Source organism: Hippopotamus amphibius, chromosome 7 (genome assembly GCF_030028045.1).
Source record: "Hippopotamus amphibius kiboko isolate mHipAmp2 chromosome 7, mHipAmp2.hap2, whole genome shotgun sequence".
Taxonomy (NCBI): Eukaryota; Metazoa; Chordata; class Mammalia; order Artiodactyla; family Hippopotamidae; genus Hippopotamus; species Hippopotamus amphibius.
Genome location: NC_080192.1, coordinates 44,705,483 through 44,727,331, shown reverse-complemented (window position 1 = coordinate 44,727,331; position 21,849 = coordinate 44,705,483). Strand labels below are relative to the sequence as shown.

At 37.0% G+C, this 21,849-nt stretch overlaps 1 protein-coding gene across 1 annotated transcript in view; it reads left to right on the top strand.

Moving 5' to 3' along the window:
• The window catches only part of TRHDE (thyrotropin releasing hormone degrading enzyme), a 356,245-nt gene that overhangs the window by 99,740 nt on the left and 234,656 nt on the right, over positions 1-21,849 (top strand). Inside the window, exon 3 of the mRNA XM_057742781.1 lies at positions 16,678-16,804. Within this exon, the coding sequence (XP_057598764.1) occupies positions 16,678-16,804 (127 nt within the window). The remainder of the gene's footprint in view (positions 1-16,677; positions 16,805-21,849) is intronic.

Here is a 21,849-nt window from a genome sequence, read left to right as displayed (position 1 = left end):
GCTCTTTCTGTGTAGTGACTAATTTAATTCTCATAATTCTCAAGCAATCATGATTAGCATTTTTATTATTAACTTTATTTTTCTGATGAAGTGACTGACGCAGAATGACGGTTAGTAACTTACCTATTAAATGTTAGTAAGAGACAGAGCCAGGCTCCAGATCCAGGTAGTCTGGCTCCAGACCTGGTCACTTGATAACCACACCATACTGAATGTGTGGTGTATTCAGGTCCTTGTCCTCAAGGCACGTAGAGATACAGATTAACATTGGACTGTGTAAAGCCATCATGCATTGACATTTAAGTGCAACCACCAAAAGAGGAGATAGAAATAGACTATACAATTTTGAAATGACAAAAAGGATAAAAATGGAATAGAGAAAAAAAAAAGATAGATCTACTATAATGTAGGAAAGGAGAAAAAAGAAGCAAACTAAAAGCAAGGTGGATAGAAAACGTTGGAAAAGATGGTAGAATAGGATCAGAATCTATCTGTAGCTATGTCTGTATATCTGTTTACACTAAATTTGCCTATTAAAATATAGAATGAGTAAAGTTGTTTTTGTTTTGTTTTAGTTTAAATAAATTGAATAGAAAATTGGATAAAGTAGTAAAATTTGTTTCTATGCTTGACAGAAGGTGCATCTTAAATATACAGCCCACAGTGTAAAAAGAAGGATAAATTCAGTGTTATTTGGTGAAATAGATTTTAAGGCATTCACATTATTGAGGCTGAAATTATAAGAGGATTTCACCTGGAAGATATGAACCTATAAGCACCTAATAATATTGACTCAAAGTATATGAGGCAGAAATTGGCAGGTCTATAGATGGACAACCAAGTCAATGGGCTCGTGGGAGATTTTAATGCCTTTCTCAGGGACATAAAGCAAAAAACCTAATAGAGATTTAGAAGATATAAACAAAACAATATTAATCTCAATATATTTAGAAATACTTACCTAAAAATTTGTGGTTAAACATTGTTTTCAAGCATCTAGATCCATAGCTTACAAAATTCATTAGTTAGTAGTCTAGAAAAAATCTGAAGAAATACCAAGAATCAGTGTCAAACAGGCCAGGCTTTTGGCAATAAAGTTAGATAGCAATAATAAAAAAGTAACCTGGAAGTCACATACATTAGGAAGTTAAAAACATACTTCTAAATAATTTATAGGTCAAATAGGAAGTTACGAAATATTTAGAAATTCACGAAAAATGAGAACACTACTTATTAAATTTCATTGATGTAGCTAAAGCTATACTTGGAAGGAATTTAGAGCCTTAAAGGATGTAGTATAAAAGATCATATTTAAAACATGAATGATTTAAAACTCATCAGCTGATCATTGTATTGAAACATTTAGAGAAATAACAGAGTATAAGGAAAGAAAAGCAAGAAAATAATAAAGGTTAGAAATCAATGAAATAAAAAATTAAGAAATAATAGAAGGCTTAATGAAACCATGAGAGAATTCTTTGAAAAGACGATTAGACATACCTCTGGCAATTTTAATCAAGAGAAAAAGTAGGTACAAATATTATTAGAATTGAAATAGCTCTAGATGAGGGAAAGATTTTAAAAATAGAGACTATTATGAAGCAATTCTTTTTCATGCTTTTAAGACAGATAAAATGCATAAATTTAAGAAAAATATAAATTATCAATAACCATAGAAATAGTGAATCACTAATCAAAACCTGTCCTCTCACCCACAAAACCACCAGGTTTACACAGTTTTATAGATGTGTTTTAGTTCAAACACTATCTGGGAGAAGTTAAATCTTAAACAAGCAAAAAGCTTCCCAACACATCTAAGTAGGTTGACTCCCCACCCCCACCCCCGCCCAGTGAAAGTGAGCAGTTAACACTAGAAAACATTATTATGATTCACTACCCTCATGGAACACAGGAAAAAAAGAAGAAAAATATCATCCGAATAAATGTGATGAAAGCGTTAGAAAAATTCAACACTATTCATGACATAATTCTTGGCAAACAATGAATAGAAGGGAATTTCCTTATCTGGCAGCAGGAATTATAGTTGGTAGTGAAACAGTAGAAGCATTCTAAAAAAAGCAAAAAAATAAGGATGCCTTCTTTCACTGTGCTTTTAAAAAAAATTTGGCATTGTTCTAGAAATCTTGACTGAGATCAGCCAACACAAAACAATGCAGAAAAGCTGTTAGAGTTATTTCAGACAATTGGCTAGCTTCAAAGTCACTTTACTAAAATCAGTAAGTGGCTAATATCAAAAATAATAGATCATAAATAGGAGTTTTCAAATCCCATTCACAGTAACAACAAACCACAAGGCATCCAGAAGTAAACCTTATAGAAGATGTGCAAGGCTTACATGAAGGAAATTGATAAACTTAAAGGGGCATTAAAGACTGAAATAATCAAGAGATATTCCATGGGCATGGGTGTTAAGATCTAACATTTGAAGCTGTCTTAATGATGCAAATCTAGTGCAATTTTATCAAAGTCCCCAAAAGTATTTTTTGTGTAAGTGTAGAAAATGATCCTGAAATTCATATAGAATAATAAGGAAGCTTTGAAAAAAATTAAGGAAAAGTGCTGGTCTTATTAGACCTCACGATTTATTATTTAGTCTTAGTATTTCCAGAATGTGCTGTTGGCACAGTGATAGGCATAACTGACCCTTAGAAAACAATGGAGATCTAAGTTTATGAGAACTTGGTATATGGAGAGGGGCATATACCAAATCAGTGGGAAAGGCAAGACACTTCAACAAATAGTACTGAGACAATTGATCATCTGTCTAGAAAAAAATAAAATGAAATCTCTGTTCCCCATTCTTCACATAAATACTTTTTGCGTGGGTTAAAGCACTAACTTTGAAAAGCAAAAGTTTAAAAATATTAGAAGAAAATATAGGAAGAAATATCTTTTTGACCTTGAGGGCAATGAAAGATTTCTTTAAAGAGACCCAGAAAGCACAAACCTTAAAGGGAACATTTGAGATTTGACTACTTTCAAAGTAAAAAATTTTATTTGATCACGGACATAACATACAAGACTAGCACGGACTAGGAGAAGATTTTTGTAAATCATACACAGGCAAATGACTACTGTCCAGAATATACAAAGGACTACTACAAACCGGGAGAAAAAAGGTAAATGATCCAATGGAAGACTAAGCAAAGGAACAGGGAAGTTTGCAGAAGAGGAAAATATAAGCCAATATACATTTGAAATGGTGCTTAACACCCCAGTTACTAGGATGATGCAAATTACAGCTAATGACCAGACACCGTTTCATAACCATTGATGAATAGACATTTCAAAATTTATAAGGATGTGGGGAAGCAGGGACTGTCATACGTTGCTGGTGGGATGTAAATTGGTATAACTCCTTTGAAGAGAAATTGATAATGTCCATTAAAACGAAGGACAGTTATACCATGAATTGAAAATCTCCTGAAGCCTGTCCTTCATGGCCATGGTTAATTCTAGAGTGGGAGGGAAGGGCGTGGTAAGAAGGGGCTGGATAGCCTCAATGGAATTGTAATGTTTTCCATGGTTAAAAATATCTGAAGAATATGGGGAAAAATATCAACATTATTTAAATCTGTTGGGGGTGTAAGAGTAATGCACTTTTGTCCTGTACTTTTCTATATTATTTCTCTATGGTTGGAATATTTTGTAATATCTTTAAAGAAAGAGGTGAATAGAGAGGCTTGAGGACTGAAGTGAAAGTTTTCAGGACATTGATAAGTAGCTCTTCCTGGAATCTATATCCAACGCGCTCACATCCTTACTTATTTTATATTTTTACTCAAATACCACCTTCTCGGTGAGGCTTTCCCTGGCCTTTGACATTTTCTAACTCCTTTTGATTTATTTTAATGTTGAACACATTACTATTTAACATGCTATATATTCTTTGTATTTATTTATTTGTATTATTTAAAATTTATATTGTATTATTTGTATTGTTTGTAGCATTTATTTGTATTGTTTCTATGTATTCGTCTTTCCCACCAGAATATAAGCTTTCCATGGTGGGGATTTCTATCTGCTTGGTTTACTTTCTAGAAGAGTGCCTGGCACAGAATAGACTCAATAAATATTTATTAAATGAGTGAATGGACAAAGGAATTCTGAGTCCTGACCCCTAGGTAGTAGAAGGCTGCCTGCATCATTGAAAGATCCAGAAGAGAGGATTGGTGCAGGCGGGATGCTGTGTTTGAACCTTGGTGCTGAATTGGAGGGGAAGGTGGCACATATAAAGTAAGGTCAGCAGGTTGCTGGAAATCAGGGAATGAAAGGACAGATGGGGCAAACCAAATTGAAACTGAATTCAGCTGAGCCCTGAGCTCCTGTATTTACAAATAGCTGTTCTTGGCTGTCAGTCTTGCTGAAGAAATTTGATCAGGCATAAAACAGATAACTTAATAAGGAAATTCTCTACATTTATTCTGTCTCACTTAAAAACATAAAACAAACTGCAATTCAGTTTACTACAAAAGATGTACTTTATCTCAGAGAGGGATTAAATGCTACTGTTTTATCTATGGGCTGTGACAGTATTAAACAACTTTTACTGGTTTCCAAACATTGGATCTGACTCATCTGTTGTTTATCATTTATTGTGCAGGGGAAAGAAAGATTAGTTTTTCAAGTTAAAAATAATAACCGTCATGTTGAATGTATCTTCATTGAAGACTCTGATGTTGAAAGAGATTTAAGGAATAAGGATATATATGTTTTCCTGTGTGTTAGGCTTTTACTAAATATTTCTTTCCAGTCTTGAGGCTTGCTTGCTGTGGGACTGAATGAACAAAAGGTTCTTAGGTGACTCTAGGCCAGTAGTTCTTTAACTTTAGTGTGTATATAATTCAATTGGTAAGTTTGTTAAAATGAAGATTGTAGTGCCCCAGGGACAGAGATGATTCAGAATTTCTGCAGTGTATTTATTGACCCAGGAATCTGAATTTTAAACAATTACTCCAGGTGATTTTACTGCAAAGTGTAATGAGACAACACTTGGAAAATAATTGCCGTAGATGATTCTAACTTTGACTCAATCATTTCACTTTTGTGTGTGTGCACCAATTACATGCAATAATGTGTTATGTGCTTGGTAATAATATGTGTAAGTAAATCAGGTGTGCCAACATTAGCAGATTGAAAGCCGTAAATAATTATATCTACAATAGAAAGAGCGACACACAGAGAAATACAAAATATGCTCTTACATGAAGCTGAAAATCTGACAGAAATCAGTGTATTAACTGGCTTGAAGATAAAAAAAGTTATATTCGTTTCCTATTGCTGCTATAATAAATTACCAGAAACTCAGTGACTTAATGCCACACAGGTTTATTCTGTTACTGTTCCTGAGGTTAGAAATCTAAAGTGAGTTTTACAGGGTTAAAATCAAGGTGTTGGCAAAGCTGGTTCCCTCTGGAGGCTCTAGAGGATGATCTGGGTCCTTGCCTCTCCAGCTTCTAAAGCTGCATTTAGTGGTTTATGACGTCTTTCTTCTTCTTTGCATCTTCAGATTCCTCTCTGCTTCTGTCATCCTATCGCATTCTCCTTTTCTGCAGTCAAAACTCCTTCTGCCTCCCTCCTAGTAGGACATTTGTGATAACATTTAGGGCCCACCTGAATAATCCAGGATAATCTCCTCATGTCAAAATTCTTATTTTAATCACGATCAAAGACGCTTTTGGTAACATTCACAGGTTCTAAGGATTAGGACATGATATCTTTGGGGGCATTATTCAGCCTACCACATATATATATTAGAAAAATGTGACAACAACAGTGTGAATATGGCAAAGCCCTGCCCTTTCCTTGAAGTAAAGTAAGTTGAACTTGTAGGCTCCATAGTGAACTAGTAGATATTGTGCTTGGAAAACAAATGTGAAGAGATTTACAAGAAGAGATGGTACAGGTTGCCACAGTACTATTTTCCTTGCCTGAAGCAAAATGTAGTTGGAAGATGTAATCAATTTACTATAACAGCATTTTAGTACTCTAGCGGACAAGGACCTTCAAAGTTTATTGCCATTTTATGGGAGTCAGCAACACGTTGTCAGTCCCTATTGGGTGAAAGGCACTCTATTAGACACAGTAGGGGAGTGAAAAGAGAAATTGAAAAGGTGGACCCAAGACTTAAAAGAGTTTAAAGTCTTATAGAAAGATGAGACGAAAACACTTTAAATGCAGAGAACCGGTGAACCCATAGAATTAAGACCACTGGGTCCCAAAGAAACCCCACAGTATGTAGTCAACCTGTTTCAGAATTCTCAGCAGTGCTTTTTCATGAATCCTTAGTAAAATTCTGTGAAAGGGGAAGGGGGAACATACAGGCAGGGACAGGCTGAAAGAGCAACTTTACCAGTAACGGTATGCGGGATTCTCCTTATGACAAGTGTTTGAAATGAAGTGGAATTTAGACCCCATTAAGGATGTGTAAGTAACTGTTCTCAGAACAGCTATCCCATGGATCTGAGGCAGGATTCCAAGGTGAGTCTCGTGGCGGGGCTCTGATGTTTGTTTCTGCAGTGTGTGTTTGATAGAATGCCAGGTTTTGAGGTCATTGTGGTTTTGTAGCCACCACATGCCTCATTCATAATAGTGGGATTTTACTACTCATCCATTCCCAATTCTAAATTCTCCTCCTTCTCAGAATGAGATTTTCGACTGCAGTGATGGAGACGGCCTATTTCTGGCTGTTCTCCCTGTATGAGCTACAGAACTAATTTTTCACTTGTGTTATTAGGCTTTTCTGCTTGCTAGCCACCCTGTCTCAATACGTCTTAACATTCTGTCGCCCAGATAATCTCCCGGTGTTGTTTTCAATCGTGTTCCTCTGCTTCAGACTCAGAAGTGGCCCTTAGTTTCACAAAGCAGCACATCCGGGCTCTTAACTTGCGATGCCAAGACCCTTTGCAAGTTCTGCCTCCTGCACCACCTGCTCCAGCCAGGCCAGCTCCTTCCCAGCCCCTTGCAGCCTCCTCGTTATGTTTTTTGGCTCATGCATCTGGCTTCTGGGTCCTTGTTTCTGTCAGAATTTTGTGTGTATTTATTTTCCTTTTTCTTTACCAAAAAATGTATCTTCTGAGTTTTAAATAAGACTAATACTCCTGGGCCTTTAGCTTCTTGTTTACAACATCCTTCCCTCTTTGTATCAATGTATTTGTCAAAAGCACCTGGTTCCCTTCTGCCTGGCTTGTTCTGTTTTACTGATTTGTATGAAGAACCCCCAAATCAAATTATAGTCACATAGGTAGATTAATTCAGCTTTAATGGTGGAGAGTTTAGTGACAACACATCATTGTTTTGCAGTTATTAAAGAAAGGGACTGATTTTTTTCAGTTAGGCGAAAGGAAAAGTAAATTTGTTATTGTTATTAGAGTGAAATTTTAAAGCCATGAAATAATTTCTGTGTCTTCCAAAGTTCCAAATGTACTCTTGCAGTGTGAAATTTTCTCAGAGGATAACTCTGGCAAGCCAGAAGGTTTATATAACTTAACATACCAAACTACAAACATCGAATCAGAGAAAATATTCAAGTCTTTATTTAACAGGTGTGCTACTGTTGGAAGTGTTTTTTTTTTTTCTTTTTCCTTTGCTGTATGGTGTAACTACACACTATTTCACATAATTATATAGCAATTACCACAATTTGTTTTTAACCCAACAAATGATTAAAACAGTCTTGAAGAAAGGCACTGGAGAGATTCAGTTTTCATGTCCTTTAAAATGACTCAGTGACTATAGAAAACCTTCTTTTCAGATTCTTCACCTACAAAATCAGAATTCACTGCTGAACTCCAGACTGATTCCATGGTTATTTTGTAAAGATAAATAAGAAAATCTGTGAAGTATTGTAAGTTATTAGAAGAAAGTCTCCAAAATTATTTAGTGTAAAATTTTATATTTCTGACAACTGCATGTGTTTACTTATTTGCATTATATTACAATTGTATATGTGTTTTTACTTTTCCTTTGAAATCTTTTTTTTACTTTTTTAAAAATATTAGACTTCCATGCAGTTCTTTTTTTATTTTTAAATTTTTTTGTTTTATTTATTTTTAAGAACTTTTATTGAGATATAATTGATATGCAATAAACTGCATATATTTAAAGTGTATAATTTTAGCTTCTTTTTAAGCTAATTTTAAGCTAATTTTTAAGCTAAATTTTAGCTAATTTTTTTCTTATTAGTAATGTATATATGGCGATCCCAATCTCCCAATTCATCCCCGCCCCACTTTCCCCACTTGGTGTCCATATATTTGTTCTCTACATCTGTGTCTCTATTTCTGCTTTGCAAACCAGTTCATCTGTACCATTTTTCTAGATTCCACAAATATGCGTTAATATGCGATATTTGTTTTTCTCTTTCTGACTTACTTCACTCTGTATGACAGTCTATAGGTCCATCCACATCTCTACAAACGACCCAATTTCATTCCTTTTTATTGCTGGATAATATTCCATTGTATACGTGTGCCACATCTTCTTTATCCATTTGTCTGTAGATGGACATTTAGGTTGCTTCCATGTCCTGGCTATTGTAAATAGTGCTGCAGTGAACATTAGGGTGCATGTGTCTTTTTGAATTATGGTTTTCTCAAGGTATGCTCAGTAGTAGGATTGCTGGGTCATATGGTAATTCTATTTTTAGTTTTTTAAGGAACTTCCATACTGTTTTCCATAGTGGCTGTATCAATTTACATTCCCACCAACAGTGCAAGAAGGTTCCCTTTTCTCCACACCCTCTCCAGCATTTACTGTTTGTAGATTTTTTAATGATGCCCATTCTAACCGATGTGTGGTAATACCTCAGTGTAGTTTTCATTTGCATTTCTGTAATAATTAGTGATGTTGAGCATCTTTTCATGTTCCTCTTGGCCATCTGTATGTCTTTTTTGAAGAAATGCCTATTTAGGTCTTCTGGACATTTTTTGGTTGGGTTGTTTGTTTTTTTTTTTTGATACCGAGCTGCATGAACTGTTTATATATTTTGAAGATTAATCCTTTGTCTATTGATTCGTTTGCAAATATGTTCTCCCATTCTGAGGGTTGTCTTTTTGTCTTGTTGATAGTTTCCTTTGCTGTGCAATCCTTTGAAATCTTTAATACAGTGAAAGGTAGAACATTGTGTGTAAGAACTGGAATAGTTGTTTGCATCTCTTTACTTCCATGGTGCTTTGTTCCTGTTCTGATGAATCACCGTTTCTGTGGAGAGAACTTCTTTGAAGAGCCATTGTAAATTAGGTGCACATTGATTTTCTCAATGATTAGACTTAGTTGCTGTATCTCCCCACTGGACTGCAAGCTTCTTGAAAGAAGACACCATGTCTCCTTTGCTTATCTTTGGATACTCAGCACATGACCATTAATAGATGCTCATTTAATAGTAGCTAATTAACTAAATATCCCATTGATGAAGTCATTTAACAGTCTTTGATGTTCTTATTCTAAGTTGCACAGCTATCAGAGACAAAATCAATTTGAACTTATCTAAAGTTTCCTTCCATTACGACTCCTTTCCAAGGAATATTCTGTCCTAATAATGGCAGATATCTGACATCAGTGCCACCTCTCCTACCCCAGGAGCACAGATGGCATTTCATAGATCATGGCACTTTCTCCTGACAAAAACAGATGTGGTCTCAGGTTTCCTCCTAACATGTCCTCTAACAAGCCACTCTCAGTAGTCAGAATAAGTTGAAACTTAATTGCCATTCCTAATATTTTGAGAAAGTGAGATGCCTAATGGGATTGATGATATCTGCCTTTAGTATTTTCCCTCTCCTATGATCAAAACACAGTTGATCCTCGAACAATAATGAGGTTAGGGGAGCTGACCCCTTGCACAGTTGAGAATCCATGTATAACTTTTGATTCCCCAAAAGCAACTACTAAGAGCCTACTGTTGACCCAGAAGCCTTACTGATAACAGTCAGTTAACACATATTTTGTGTATTATATGCATACCTATACATATTTTATGCATTCATGACATGCCTAACCTTTTAAAAAGTTTTTTTGATATTTCTAGACTACGTGATTCGTATATTTTTTTTAAAATTGCTGCAAATCTTCAAAAAATTTTCCAGTATATTTATTGAAAAAAATATATGAGTGGATCTGCGCAGTTCAAACCCATGTTGTTCAAGGGCCAACTGTACTTAAAATCCGATGAAAAGATAACACAAATATACTTTAAATATAGAGGATCCATGACACTACAGAGTAAAGGGCACTGGGTCAAACAGAAGCCCCCTAGGAATACCTATTTGGGGCATTTAAGTTTCCTATGGGATCAAAAATATGTAACTCCTAAACCTTAGTTCATTGCTGCTGTGTATTACCACAGTGGTGGAGCCATAAGATCAGTTTTCCAAAGCCAGCTTCTTCTATTTCATATTGGCTGGCTACTATAGTTATATCTGCCTGATCAGTACCAAGTTCATGGACAGTTCAGAGAGAAAAAGAGAGGAACACTCAAGAGTAAAGGACGGAGAATGACAGCTGAGTAGCTGGTATGTATTTTCAAGGGAAGTGAAAAACGTCAAGGAGTTAAACTGTGTGAACATAAAAACAAAATCTGTTCATTATTTTCTTCTCAAAATAAGTAGTGACTAGATGAGAATAATTTAGGCAAATTAGTATGATGCACCAGTCTCTCAGGGTTAATATGATATATAGATAATGATAAACTATTATCCCTGGAAGGAACTCTGAACTGAAACCCAGGGAAGTTAACAGACTTTCCCAAGTTGACAGTCGTTAGTGGGAAAGCTGAGTCTCACATCCCTGTGTGCTAGTTCTTAGTGTAATGTCCTTTCCACCAGACTTAATGGGCAGTTTGGTTTATATTGGTTGTAAGAAGAAGCTATGCAGAGGGAGAGATAAAGCCTGGTTAGCAATTTATATTTTCAGAGCTGGGTTCTTATCATGGAGTGTCAGAAAAGCAAATGAGCAGGTGTAATAAAATTACATTTCATTGCTTTTGAGTGATAACTGTGTTTATGAAGATTTAGTTTCTATGTTATGATTAAGTAGAACCTAGTTACGCTAAAAGAAAACAACTGTGATTTTTTTTCACGGTTTAAAATAAATTATGGCTAAGCCAACTCTTGATTAACCACACAGGAATTATCCAGTTTGTGCAATATTTTTGACCTTTCCCCCCTCGTCCTTCAACTGGTCTCTCTTGTTCCACCTGGACACTGGAGTGAGACTGGTACAGATGAGGTGAATGGTTGTTCATAAGTAAGAATGTGACTACAATTGGCTTTACTTGGTAACTAAAGGGCTCAGTAGAATGTTAGGACCAACTGAATAAATCTATCCATTTCTCTGCATCACTACTGCCATCTCTCCAGTCCAAACCACCATCATCTCTCACTACAATAGTCTAACTCATTTCCTTTGTTCCTAGTCCCTCCTAATCTATCATCTACACTGCAGCTAGTGTCATCGATTAAAATTTAATTCTGATTGTGTCATTCTGTGGCTTAAAATCTTTGACTTGGCCATGCTTATAGCAGTAAATTAATATTCTACCATTTGGTTTACAGGCCCTTCTGTAATTTGGTTTGAAGTTTCTCTTTATTTATCCAATCTTACTTATCGCTATGTATCTCTTCACTTGTCTAATTTTATCTATCTTGGACATCTTAGCAAGTATCCCCTTAAATCTCAGTTCACCTAGTATGGGTCACCGATGTAATCTTTCTGAAATGTAAAAGTAATTTTATCACTTTCTGGCTTAATATCCCCCATTGAATTACCACCAGTATTATAATTAAGTCCTATTATTTTCTGTTGCCTTTAAAATCACATATCACTTGGTTAACATTGTTGCCTTAGCACATAATGTCTCTTTGGTCTGGGATATTATCCTCTACTGGGAAGTTTGCTACATCCAGTTTATCCTTCAAAATTTAGCTGAAACATCTCCTCCCCTGAGAATTCCACAGTTTTTATCAAAAAGTCCTTATTATATACTTTATTAGAATATTTACATACCTGTGTAATTCCTTCATTTGCTCATTCATTCACCAGACGTTTATTGACTGCCTACTATGTACCAGGCTCTGGAGAGGCAAACTGAACACTGCATTTTGCCCTACAAAAATGGCACTTTTGTATGGTTAGAACTAACAGATAAAAATCTTTTGCCCTCGTGCAATTTACATTCTTAGGAAAAAGGCAGTAAAAAGCAAAATGAGTAAGTAAAACATATCTTTTGTTAAATGGTGATAAATGTACGGGAAACAATAAAGCAAGGAAGGAGAATAAAGAGTCCTGGGGTGGGAGGGAGGACAGCTCAGAAAGAAAAGATATTTGGAAAAGTATATGTAAAGGAAGAGAGGGAATGAGCCCTGGAGATATCTAGGGGAAAACAAAGCCTTGATGAGAGAATCTCTCATGTTTGAGGAATGCCAAGGAAATTTGTGTGTAAGTGGAGTGAGGTTAGTATGGAGCAAAATGGTAGGAAATGAGACCAGAGAAGTAAAGGGGACTAAATTTTTTATGGGGATTTGGGAGCCCTTGTAAAAACTTGGACTTTTACTCTAAATGAGATGAGAAGCCACTAGAGGAGAAAGAAGAGTGGTATGATTTGACATTTATTTTAATTGGAACTTTTTTTTTTTTTTTTTTTTTGCTGTGTAGAGACTGAATGGAGTAAGGGATGAGGCATCAGTAGGAAATTAGAGCACTCATCAAGGCAAGAAATGAGGGAATCTTGGACCACGGTGGTAGTGGTAGGGTCATGAGAAGTGATTGGATTCTGGACATATTTTTAAGGTAGATCCAAAAGAATTAGATGAGAAATTGAACATGGGAGTTTGAGAGAAAGAAGGGAAACAAGGATGGTTTTCAGCTATTGGGCTTGGGCAGCTGGATGGAGAGACTTCAGGAGGAGCAGGTGCGTGTGTGTGTTTGTGTGTGTGTGTGTGTGTGTGTCTGTGTGAGAGAGAGAGAAAGAGAAGGAGGGAGAGAGGGAGAGAGAGGGGTTGGGTATTTGGATTTTAGACATGTTGAGTTCGAGATGCTTATTCCAGGTGGAGATGTCCAGTGGGCAGTTGGAAGTCTGGAATTATGGGGTAGGTCTTCAGCATCTAAATAATATTTATAACCATGGGACTCAATGTTATCTCCAAGGGACTGAGTGTAGACAGAGAAGTGATGTCTATGGATTGAAACCTGAGATCCTCCAACATTAAGAAGTGAGAGGGTTGAGGGAGAGGATGAGGATGAATCAGCCAGGAGACTGAGAACGAGTGGTCAACCAGGTAGAAGGATAGTAAGATAGAAGCCAAGTGAAGAAAGGGTTTGAAGGAAGGGAAATGATCAACTGTGTCAAATGCTGCCGATAGGTTGAACATGTTGAGAACTGGGAGCTGATGGTTGGATGGTTAGATTTGGCCTCCTGGGGCCATTAATGACGCTGATGAGAGCAGTTTTGGTAGAGTAGTGGGGATGAAAGCCTTGTTGCACTGAATTCAAGAGAGACTAGAAACAGGAGTATAAATGGGCAACCACCCTATTTATACCATTGTCTCAGGGTGTTAAGTGTTCCTTTTCATTTTGGAAGTATTCCAGTTTTCATGTTAACTTACATCTTAATTCTAACTGTATAGAAAACTCTTTCAAGCACCATTGCTGGAAACCATAGCTGGAGGAAGTGTGGTCAACAAAGATTTTTCTTAAACATAGGAGGCGATACAGGGTATTAGTTTGCTGATGAAAAGGATGCAGCGTGGTAGCATAAATTGGTGATACGGGAGATAAAAGGGGCAATTTTGAGAATAATGTCTTTGAAAAGGCAGGAGGGGTAGAATGCGGAGGGTTTCCGCCTTGGATAGGAGCTCAGTCCTTTGTAATGGGAGTTCATTCCATTCCACTACAGGAATTCATCCATTGTAATGGGAGGGAAGGCAAAATGGAGTGACACTTCTCACCTTGTACTTTGCTGTTGATTTAGTTGTTTGTTTCTCCACATATTGTGGACCTCTTAAGAGCAGTAAGTGTAAATGTTTTGTTAATTTTGCAGAAGAAATTTTTATTGTTCTATTTCTACTCTCCAGTACAATGCCCGGCACACAGCAGGTGTGCAATAAATGTTTAAATGAACAAATGAAGACGCTGTACTAAGTATGTGTGTTTTATCTTCTCACTCAGATTGGATCATTTCCATCAGATCTTGACAACCAGAATGATTTAATTGTGCTTCTCTTGTCTGGGCCTACAGATAGCTTGACTAACTGGTAGAGTTGATTGATAGGAATGGCTGTGTTTCTACTGAAGTCAGGGACGCTTCTTAGGAGTAAAATCAGTGACCTTTTGCTGCATTATTTTGCAGTGGTCCTGGTTATGGTTTTGACATGAATTTACTGTTTATTTCACCTTGAACCTTCTGAAAACTATCTGTTCTCCTCAGTATCCACTTGTCACTTATAATTTGCCATTCATTTGGCACGTATCATTATCTGTGATTATTATCTAATTTACCTTTATTAATGGGAAGCTCTTTGAGAATGGGAATTACATTTTCATTGCTTTTTGTTCCCAATAATGCTTTGTACCACCTTTGGTTAGAGAACATATCTTCTTCATTACTTAAGAATGCTTGGTTCAGGCACTGGTGCAAAGCAGATGTCAAGTACATATTAGTTGAATGAGTGAATGGAGGAATGAATGATTCTCGTCTGTGGTGTGTGCTGTTGGTGCACAGACCAGATCTCCTTTCCTGTTTGGTGTGCTTATCCCCCAGCTCTCACTCTTTTGCTTGTACCAGCTCACACCTGAACTCTTCTCCCAAGGACTGTCCTTGGACCACTGGAACCGTATCATCCAGATCCTCCAGGAACAACTGCCTGGGATTTTATGTCTTCTCCTGCGTAACCAGCATCCAATGACTGAGATGCTGGGATATGGAAGCTCTCTTGCCTCAAGGCTGCGCAAACTTGCCAGTGCCGAGGCCAGGACTTCACTTGAGATTACACCCTTGCTTGGCTTTCTATGCTCCCTTATACTTCCCTTGCTCCCTTGTGGGTTTCTCCTTGAGAACACTGAATAAATCATCTGTACACTCATATTGTCCTTAGAGTCTGCTTTTTGGAAACTTAAAACTTTGCGTGTTTATAAGCCGTTGATGTCAGGGGTAGGAGATCATAACCACTGTCTCTCTGAGAGTGTTAGGTCTGCTGTTGCAGGTGGTGTCTCCTGATAGTTTTTGGTTTTATACAGCTGCCAACCAAAACTGTAGGTGACTGTGAACTACATTTGATATTTCATTTGGTTGTCAGGTGGGAAGTCATTTCGCACTTTCAGTAAATAATTGTTATTGAATTTAATAAATATCTTATTGAATTATAGGTCTTCCTAACAAAGTCAGAATGTATTTTCCTTGACTTTTTGCTCTTTTTGATTACACACATCTCTGTCCTCTTTCTTTAATCAAGAATAATAAAGAGTTAGTTGTATAATCAATTTTTATTTGATTGAGTACAGCTTTCTTTTGTCTTCCTGTTGAATATAAATATCCATTTCCACATACCGAGTAAACCATTTACTTTCTTAGTGATTTGCAAAGAACACAAACTCCTTTATCTGTAAAATGGGATTGGAAGTAATGTGTTTTCGAACTGAAAAGCACTTTAGCAACCAGCTGGTGGCTGAGACCTTCATTTTATAAATGAGAACACTTGAGACCCAAAGAGGTTAAGTAATTTGTCCAATATCACCCAGCTGGGTAGTGGCAAAGCAGGAGTAAAACCCAACTCCTGGGTTATGGTGCTCTCCACTGCTCCACAAAATACATGTTTCTTATTCACAGAATTGATGTGAGAATTAGGGACCACATCCGTGAAAAATAGATTTAGCCTTTGGAAAGAAAGATGCTGGATAGCTTTATGAAAGCTTTAAAAAAACTAATCTCATTTTAACCTTTTCTGTACAGTTGTTAGTTTTGTTCAGTTTTATGTTATTTGCCTCAGGCTCCTTTTTGGCCAAGGACTAGATAATATACAATGCTTGATTTGAAAATCAATATTAAGTATCCAGATTGTGTTAGAAATATGAATCACTTCTGCTGTTTTTGAAGCTGGGAATGGTTGCAAACAGCCTTCCAAAATGGCAATCATTTATGTACATGAAAAGTTTTCTATTCCTACTTTGCATATTGGGAATAAGGGCAGTTGAATAGTTGGTTCCAAAGAAAAGAAGAGGCATAAATTATTTTTTTTTGTTCAGCCTGGTAATACTTCCAAAGCTTGTTGCAATGTATCTTTAACAAACCATGAATTTTCTCTCCTGCTGAGCCACCATATCCTGCCTGCTTTCAGCATAGTCAGGGAACCATTATACTAATCCAGCATACCTTCCTATCTCTAGCAAGCACATGTAAGTGATAACTTTGAATATTTATTTTGACGCAAGGTGTATAAATCTTCTCTGTGTCAACTTGCAAAGCTGGGAAATTGTGACTTGCTCAACTTGGTTACTTTAATTGCTTGAGTTTGGTTCTTTCAGCCACAGCGTGCTTTGATATATGAACAAGGATGCTGCTTAATTTTCATAGTATTCGAAGTGATTTGTGTAGATTCATATATTCAGGGAAGATAAAATTCGAGTATCAAAAGGCTAAAGTAACTTATATATATTTTTAATTAGGTACGCTTATATGCAAGACCCGATGCTATCAGAAGAGGATCCGGGGACTACGCCCTCCATATAACAAAGAGGTTAATAGAATTTTATGAAGAGTACTTTAAAGTGCCCTATTCCTTGCCAAAACTAGGTAAGAATTTTTTTGATTATTTTATTGGAAGAGTTCCTTGAAGGTGGAATTTCTCCTTCATGCATTTATTTGAGACATCCAGAAGCATGAAAATTCCAAGGTTATATTTTTAGAGAAGATGAGCATGGAAAATAGTTTCTTCTAAAGAGGTGAAATAAAATTTAGTGTTTTTAAGTCTTGCCAAAAAGTGCTCATAGGAATTAAGAAATGCATTATCTAAGTTTAAGATTCCAAAAGATTACCTGAATAGCTAGTTTGTTGAAGCACTATGGAGGGGTTCTTGACAACATCTCATTTAATGCTCACAACTGCTCTGTGGGTAGGTACTGTTAGAACGTCTTCCACATAAGGGAATTGAGACCTGGCCAGTAAGAAAAGGAGTTGGGGTTTCAAGCTAGTTCTTGATGACTCCCAGAACTATTCAGTATTTTACACTAAGAAGGCACTCATTGATTAGTTTCTGTTTCCTGATTCTCAGATGTCAGACCTGAATGTATTAGTTATCCCTTAGATTATTTTTGTTCAGTCATATTTTGAGTACACAGTTATAGTAAATAGAATAAAAACAAGAGAGAAGGAAAACTGCAATGATGGAGATTGTGTTCACCATGAATATGTTTACATTTCTTTCTTTTGCAAAGTGAGTAGGTTCAGCAATTATTTGTTGAATGAATAAATGAATGAATTTTGTTATCCTCATGTGAATGAAGTTGCTGCTTTTGCAGGGAGTGAATTGTGATGTCCCAGGAAGTTTGAAAGGGTATATCTATCCATTAGAAATGCTGAAGTTATTTTTTCTTCTCAGGAAACCTGTTTTGAAATATTACATCACAACAGTTTTTTGTTCCTCACTCCCCGTCCCCCATCCATTGTCTTTCTCAGGAGTGTTGTGAATCAGCATTCACATAAAAGTTGTTGCTGATTGACGAAAATAAAGTGCTTACCTGATCAAAAGTATTAGCATTTGAACAACAGGTTCTTCTCTCTGGAGGCAGGCCTGTTTCACTAAAGTACCTGCCTGCTGTGTCACTTTATTGGTCCTACAATCAATGATTCAGAAAGTAGATGAAAGAGTTGATAGACATTGTTACCAATGGGCATAGCATACCGTTTTAATGAGTGATATTGCAGAAGTCTGAGGTCTTTTGAAACACGTGCTCTTAGAATCCTTAAGATTTTCTTTCAAATTTCTAAACAAAATTTTACTTTGAATAGGATCTGTGTTTTGTTTTGCCATCTCTATTTTCCCCCCTATATCAACTTCCCTATTAGACTCTGTTACACTGAAATCTCCCTGGTAGGCACCCAAGGCAGAAAGGAAGACCTGACCTCATTTGCATGGGGGTGACACTGTTCTCTACACCAGGTGAAACAGGCTGGGAACTTCCCAGCTTGACCCTAATGTAAAATTCACGAGTGCTTATGTAGCACGTTCAGCAAGAGAAATAAAGTGTGGATCTTTGTCCCCTTCAGACCAGTAATTAGTAGAGGAACTCAATTTATAACTTCAGGGGGTTCCATGTAACTGTCAGCGTGCAGCAGGAAGCATTTCTGTTCTTCTCTTTCACTCACAATTGAACTATGCAGGCTTTCCTCTGTAGAAAAGAGCTTTGTTCCCTGTTACTATCACTTGTTAAGCTACCTTATGGTGTATATAATTGAATGATTTGACTTACCCCAGCACACTCCTTTTTATGTATCTACGGGAGTTTCCACAGCCCCTGAACTTTGTAAAACTTTTCTTAAAGCTCTACTTATTTAATATGCCTATAGATATTCAGAGCTATATGTTAATGGATTTGTAAGTATACTTTTTAAATACTCCCTACATAAAAATTCCAAAGCACAGAAGCATTTTGACAAACCCTTACTTTTTATTTTACATTACAAATTATATTTTAAATGAATTCTATGGACACTAACTCAGTCTTTGTACATGATGAATGTAGATGTATCCTAGATATCAGCTGTATCTGCCTTGACTTTTTAGATCTATCTATAATGGTTTCCAAGACACCTATCCTACCTTCCCTCCCTCTTTCCTTCCTTCCTTCCTTCCTTCCTTCCTTCCTTCCTTCCTTCCTTCCTTCCTTCCTTCTCTTCATTCTCTCATTTATTTAATAAGTGTTTATTGAGTACCTCACACATGTACTTTTCTTTATGATTGGGAGGCAGCAGCAAATGTTAGAAAAAGACAAAAATCACTTCCCACCTGGGGCTTAACATTCTATCAGACATTTAAGCAATTAGTCATACATACAGCATATCAGATGGAGATACGTGCCATTAAAAATAAGGCTAGAATGGAGGGATAGGAAGTGTGGGGAGCAGATGGGACATGGGGAAAAGGCTGAATTTTTTAAATGGACGAATATGGAAAGCTTTATTGGGAAGCTGACTTTTGGGCAAAGGACTTAAGGGAGTGAAGGAGTAAGCCAAGTGAATATCACGGGATGAGGACTCTAGGCAGAGGGAACACTGTGCCCAGGCTGTGAGATGAGAGTTTTGTTGATGTATTTGAGGAACAGCAAAGAAGCAAGTATGACTGGAGCAGACTGAGTGAAGGGGTGAGAAGTAGGAGATAAGGTCAAGGAGTAATGGGCAGGTGACAGATCCTATAGAGCCAGCAGGGTGTGGTAAGGACTTTGGGTTTTTTTGTTTGTTTGTTTTGTTTCTTTGTCTGTTTGTTTGCAGGGTAAGATGGAGATCTATTGGTCAGTTTTGAGCAGACGTATTACATAACCTGGCTTCTGTTATAAAAGGGTCATTCTTGTCACTAGGTTGAATATACTGTAGGGCAATGGTTCTGCATTGAGGAGTGATTTTGTCCCTCAGAGGCACTTGGCAATGTCTGGAGGCATTTTTGTTTTTCACAACTCAAAGGGGACCGGTGGAGTGTATACTATTGGCATTAAGTGGGTAGAGGCCGGGGATGCTGCTAAACATTCTACAATGCACCTGGCAGCCTCCCACAACAAGGAGTTATTTAGCCCCTAATATTAATAATGCTGAGATTGAGAGACCCTGTTATGGGGGAAAGGGTAGAGGCATGAAAACCAGTTAAGAGGCTATGGCAAAATTCAGGCAAAATTTGATAATGCTTGGACTAGGATATTAAGAGTGAAGTAGTCAGAAGTGGTCCAATTCTAGACATATATTGAAAGTAGAGACAGCATGTTTGCTGATGAACTGGATGTGGGAGTGGGGGGAAAGAGAGGTACCATGAGTGATGCCAAGGTTTTGCACCTAGGAACTAGAAGGCTGGAATTGCCATTTACTGACAGAAGGATTGTGGAAAGAGATCATTTTAAAGACTGATATGTCTGTTGAACATTTAGGTGGCAACCTGCTGTCTATAAGAAACTCAGGTAGACAGTTGAATTTACAAATATGGAGTTTGGTTGAGTAATCCAGCTAGAGATATACATTTGCCAGCATTTTATGATGAATAAGCTATGAGGCTGGATGGGATCACCAAGGCTGTGAGAGCAGGTAGGAAAGAGAATAGGAACTCTTTAGAGGTTAGAGAGATTAGGAGCTGGTAAAGACTACTGAGAAGAAGCAAGTGATTAAGGCACTAAAGAAATAGGTGTATTGGGAGTTCTGGGCATTTGGTGAAGAAAGCATTTTACAGAAAACTAGATGAGAAATTGTGGTAAGTCGCGATAGATGAGAACTAAGAACTGATCATTCATTGAGGCTACCATGTGACTTTGGCAAGAGCAGTTTCAGGTTCAAGAGCAAATGGGGTGGATGCCAAAACTAGAGACAGTGAGTACAGGTCACAGATCAGCCTTTCTGAAAATTCCCCATGGGAGGGTTCTAGAAATAGGGGGAGAAGGAGAAATACTTGTGTTCTAAAAATGCTCACCTCTTGATAAGAACTGTTTCTGTGAACAGATCACATCCTTACCTCACAGGTTGTCCCTGTCCCAGATGTTAAGGGAGATGTGAAACGTGCCTCTTTTTCGATTTGCATTAGAAAACCCCAAACTGTTGGTCTGACTCTACTGAGGCTTTGCAGGGGGTGTGTACATGTGTGAATGTCAGGGAATTACATTGCAAAAACCCAAAACAAGCCCTTAAAGTGTAATATTGAATCCTTCTTTTCTTAAAAATCACTATGCTATTCTGTCATAAACTCAGCAATATCGTCTCTCTTCCCAATTTTTTTTTTTTCATTTCTAATGCTGTGTAGTTTAACTTTCTCTGCCGTTGTATCATCTCATGCTAGCTCATCTCTAAGGATCTGAGTTTCCACTCCAAGTAGTTTATCAGAGTAGTTCCCTAAGAGGAATTCTGATGCTCGCTGCTGGAAAAATGTTGATTCTCCTTATTGCATAATGATATTCCTTTAATATTTTTAGGCCCAAATAGGCAGCCAGTATATGCTGTGTAAGGGTTTGTTTTTAAATCTCTCCATTAGGTAATTAAAATTATTAGTATGAGGTTTGTAGAGATTTTCTCTTTCTTGTCGTTAGGTTGTAATGTGAGGTATAGAGTCTACTTGATACAGTACAGCAAGCCTTTCTATAACTCTGTGCCCTCTTTTCATGAGGACTCTCTGAGGCATGAGGTTTACTTTAAAAGAAGGTTGTTATATAAAGAATGAACTTATCTTTCCTCTTATCCCCAAAACATATTGACCACACAGCTACAAAAACAAATGGGTTTGTGTTTACTAAATGTGGGCCACTCTTAAGGGCTTTGTACATTCTAATCCACTTAATCTTTATTACAACCTTTTGAGGTAGTGGCTGTTATTTTCTCATTTTCCAGGTGACGAAATGTAGGCACTAAGTGACTCAGTAACGTACTCAGATCACACAGCAGGAATTAGTGGATTTATATTTCAAACCCAGGTTCTCTGCCCCCAGAGTCTTGGGATTCTTGTGAAACAGATTCCAGAAATTTTGAGAATTCAGAGATTAAAATATGGGTCACCTTAATAAACTAGGTAATCTGATTGCTAAAGGCTTAAAGTAATAGCCATTTTTGTTAATTTCATATTGATGTTAAAAAGTAATATATGGTCCTTATAGAAA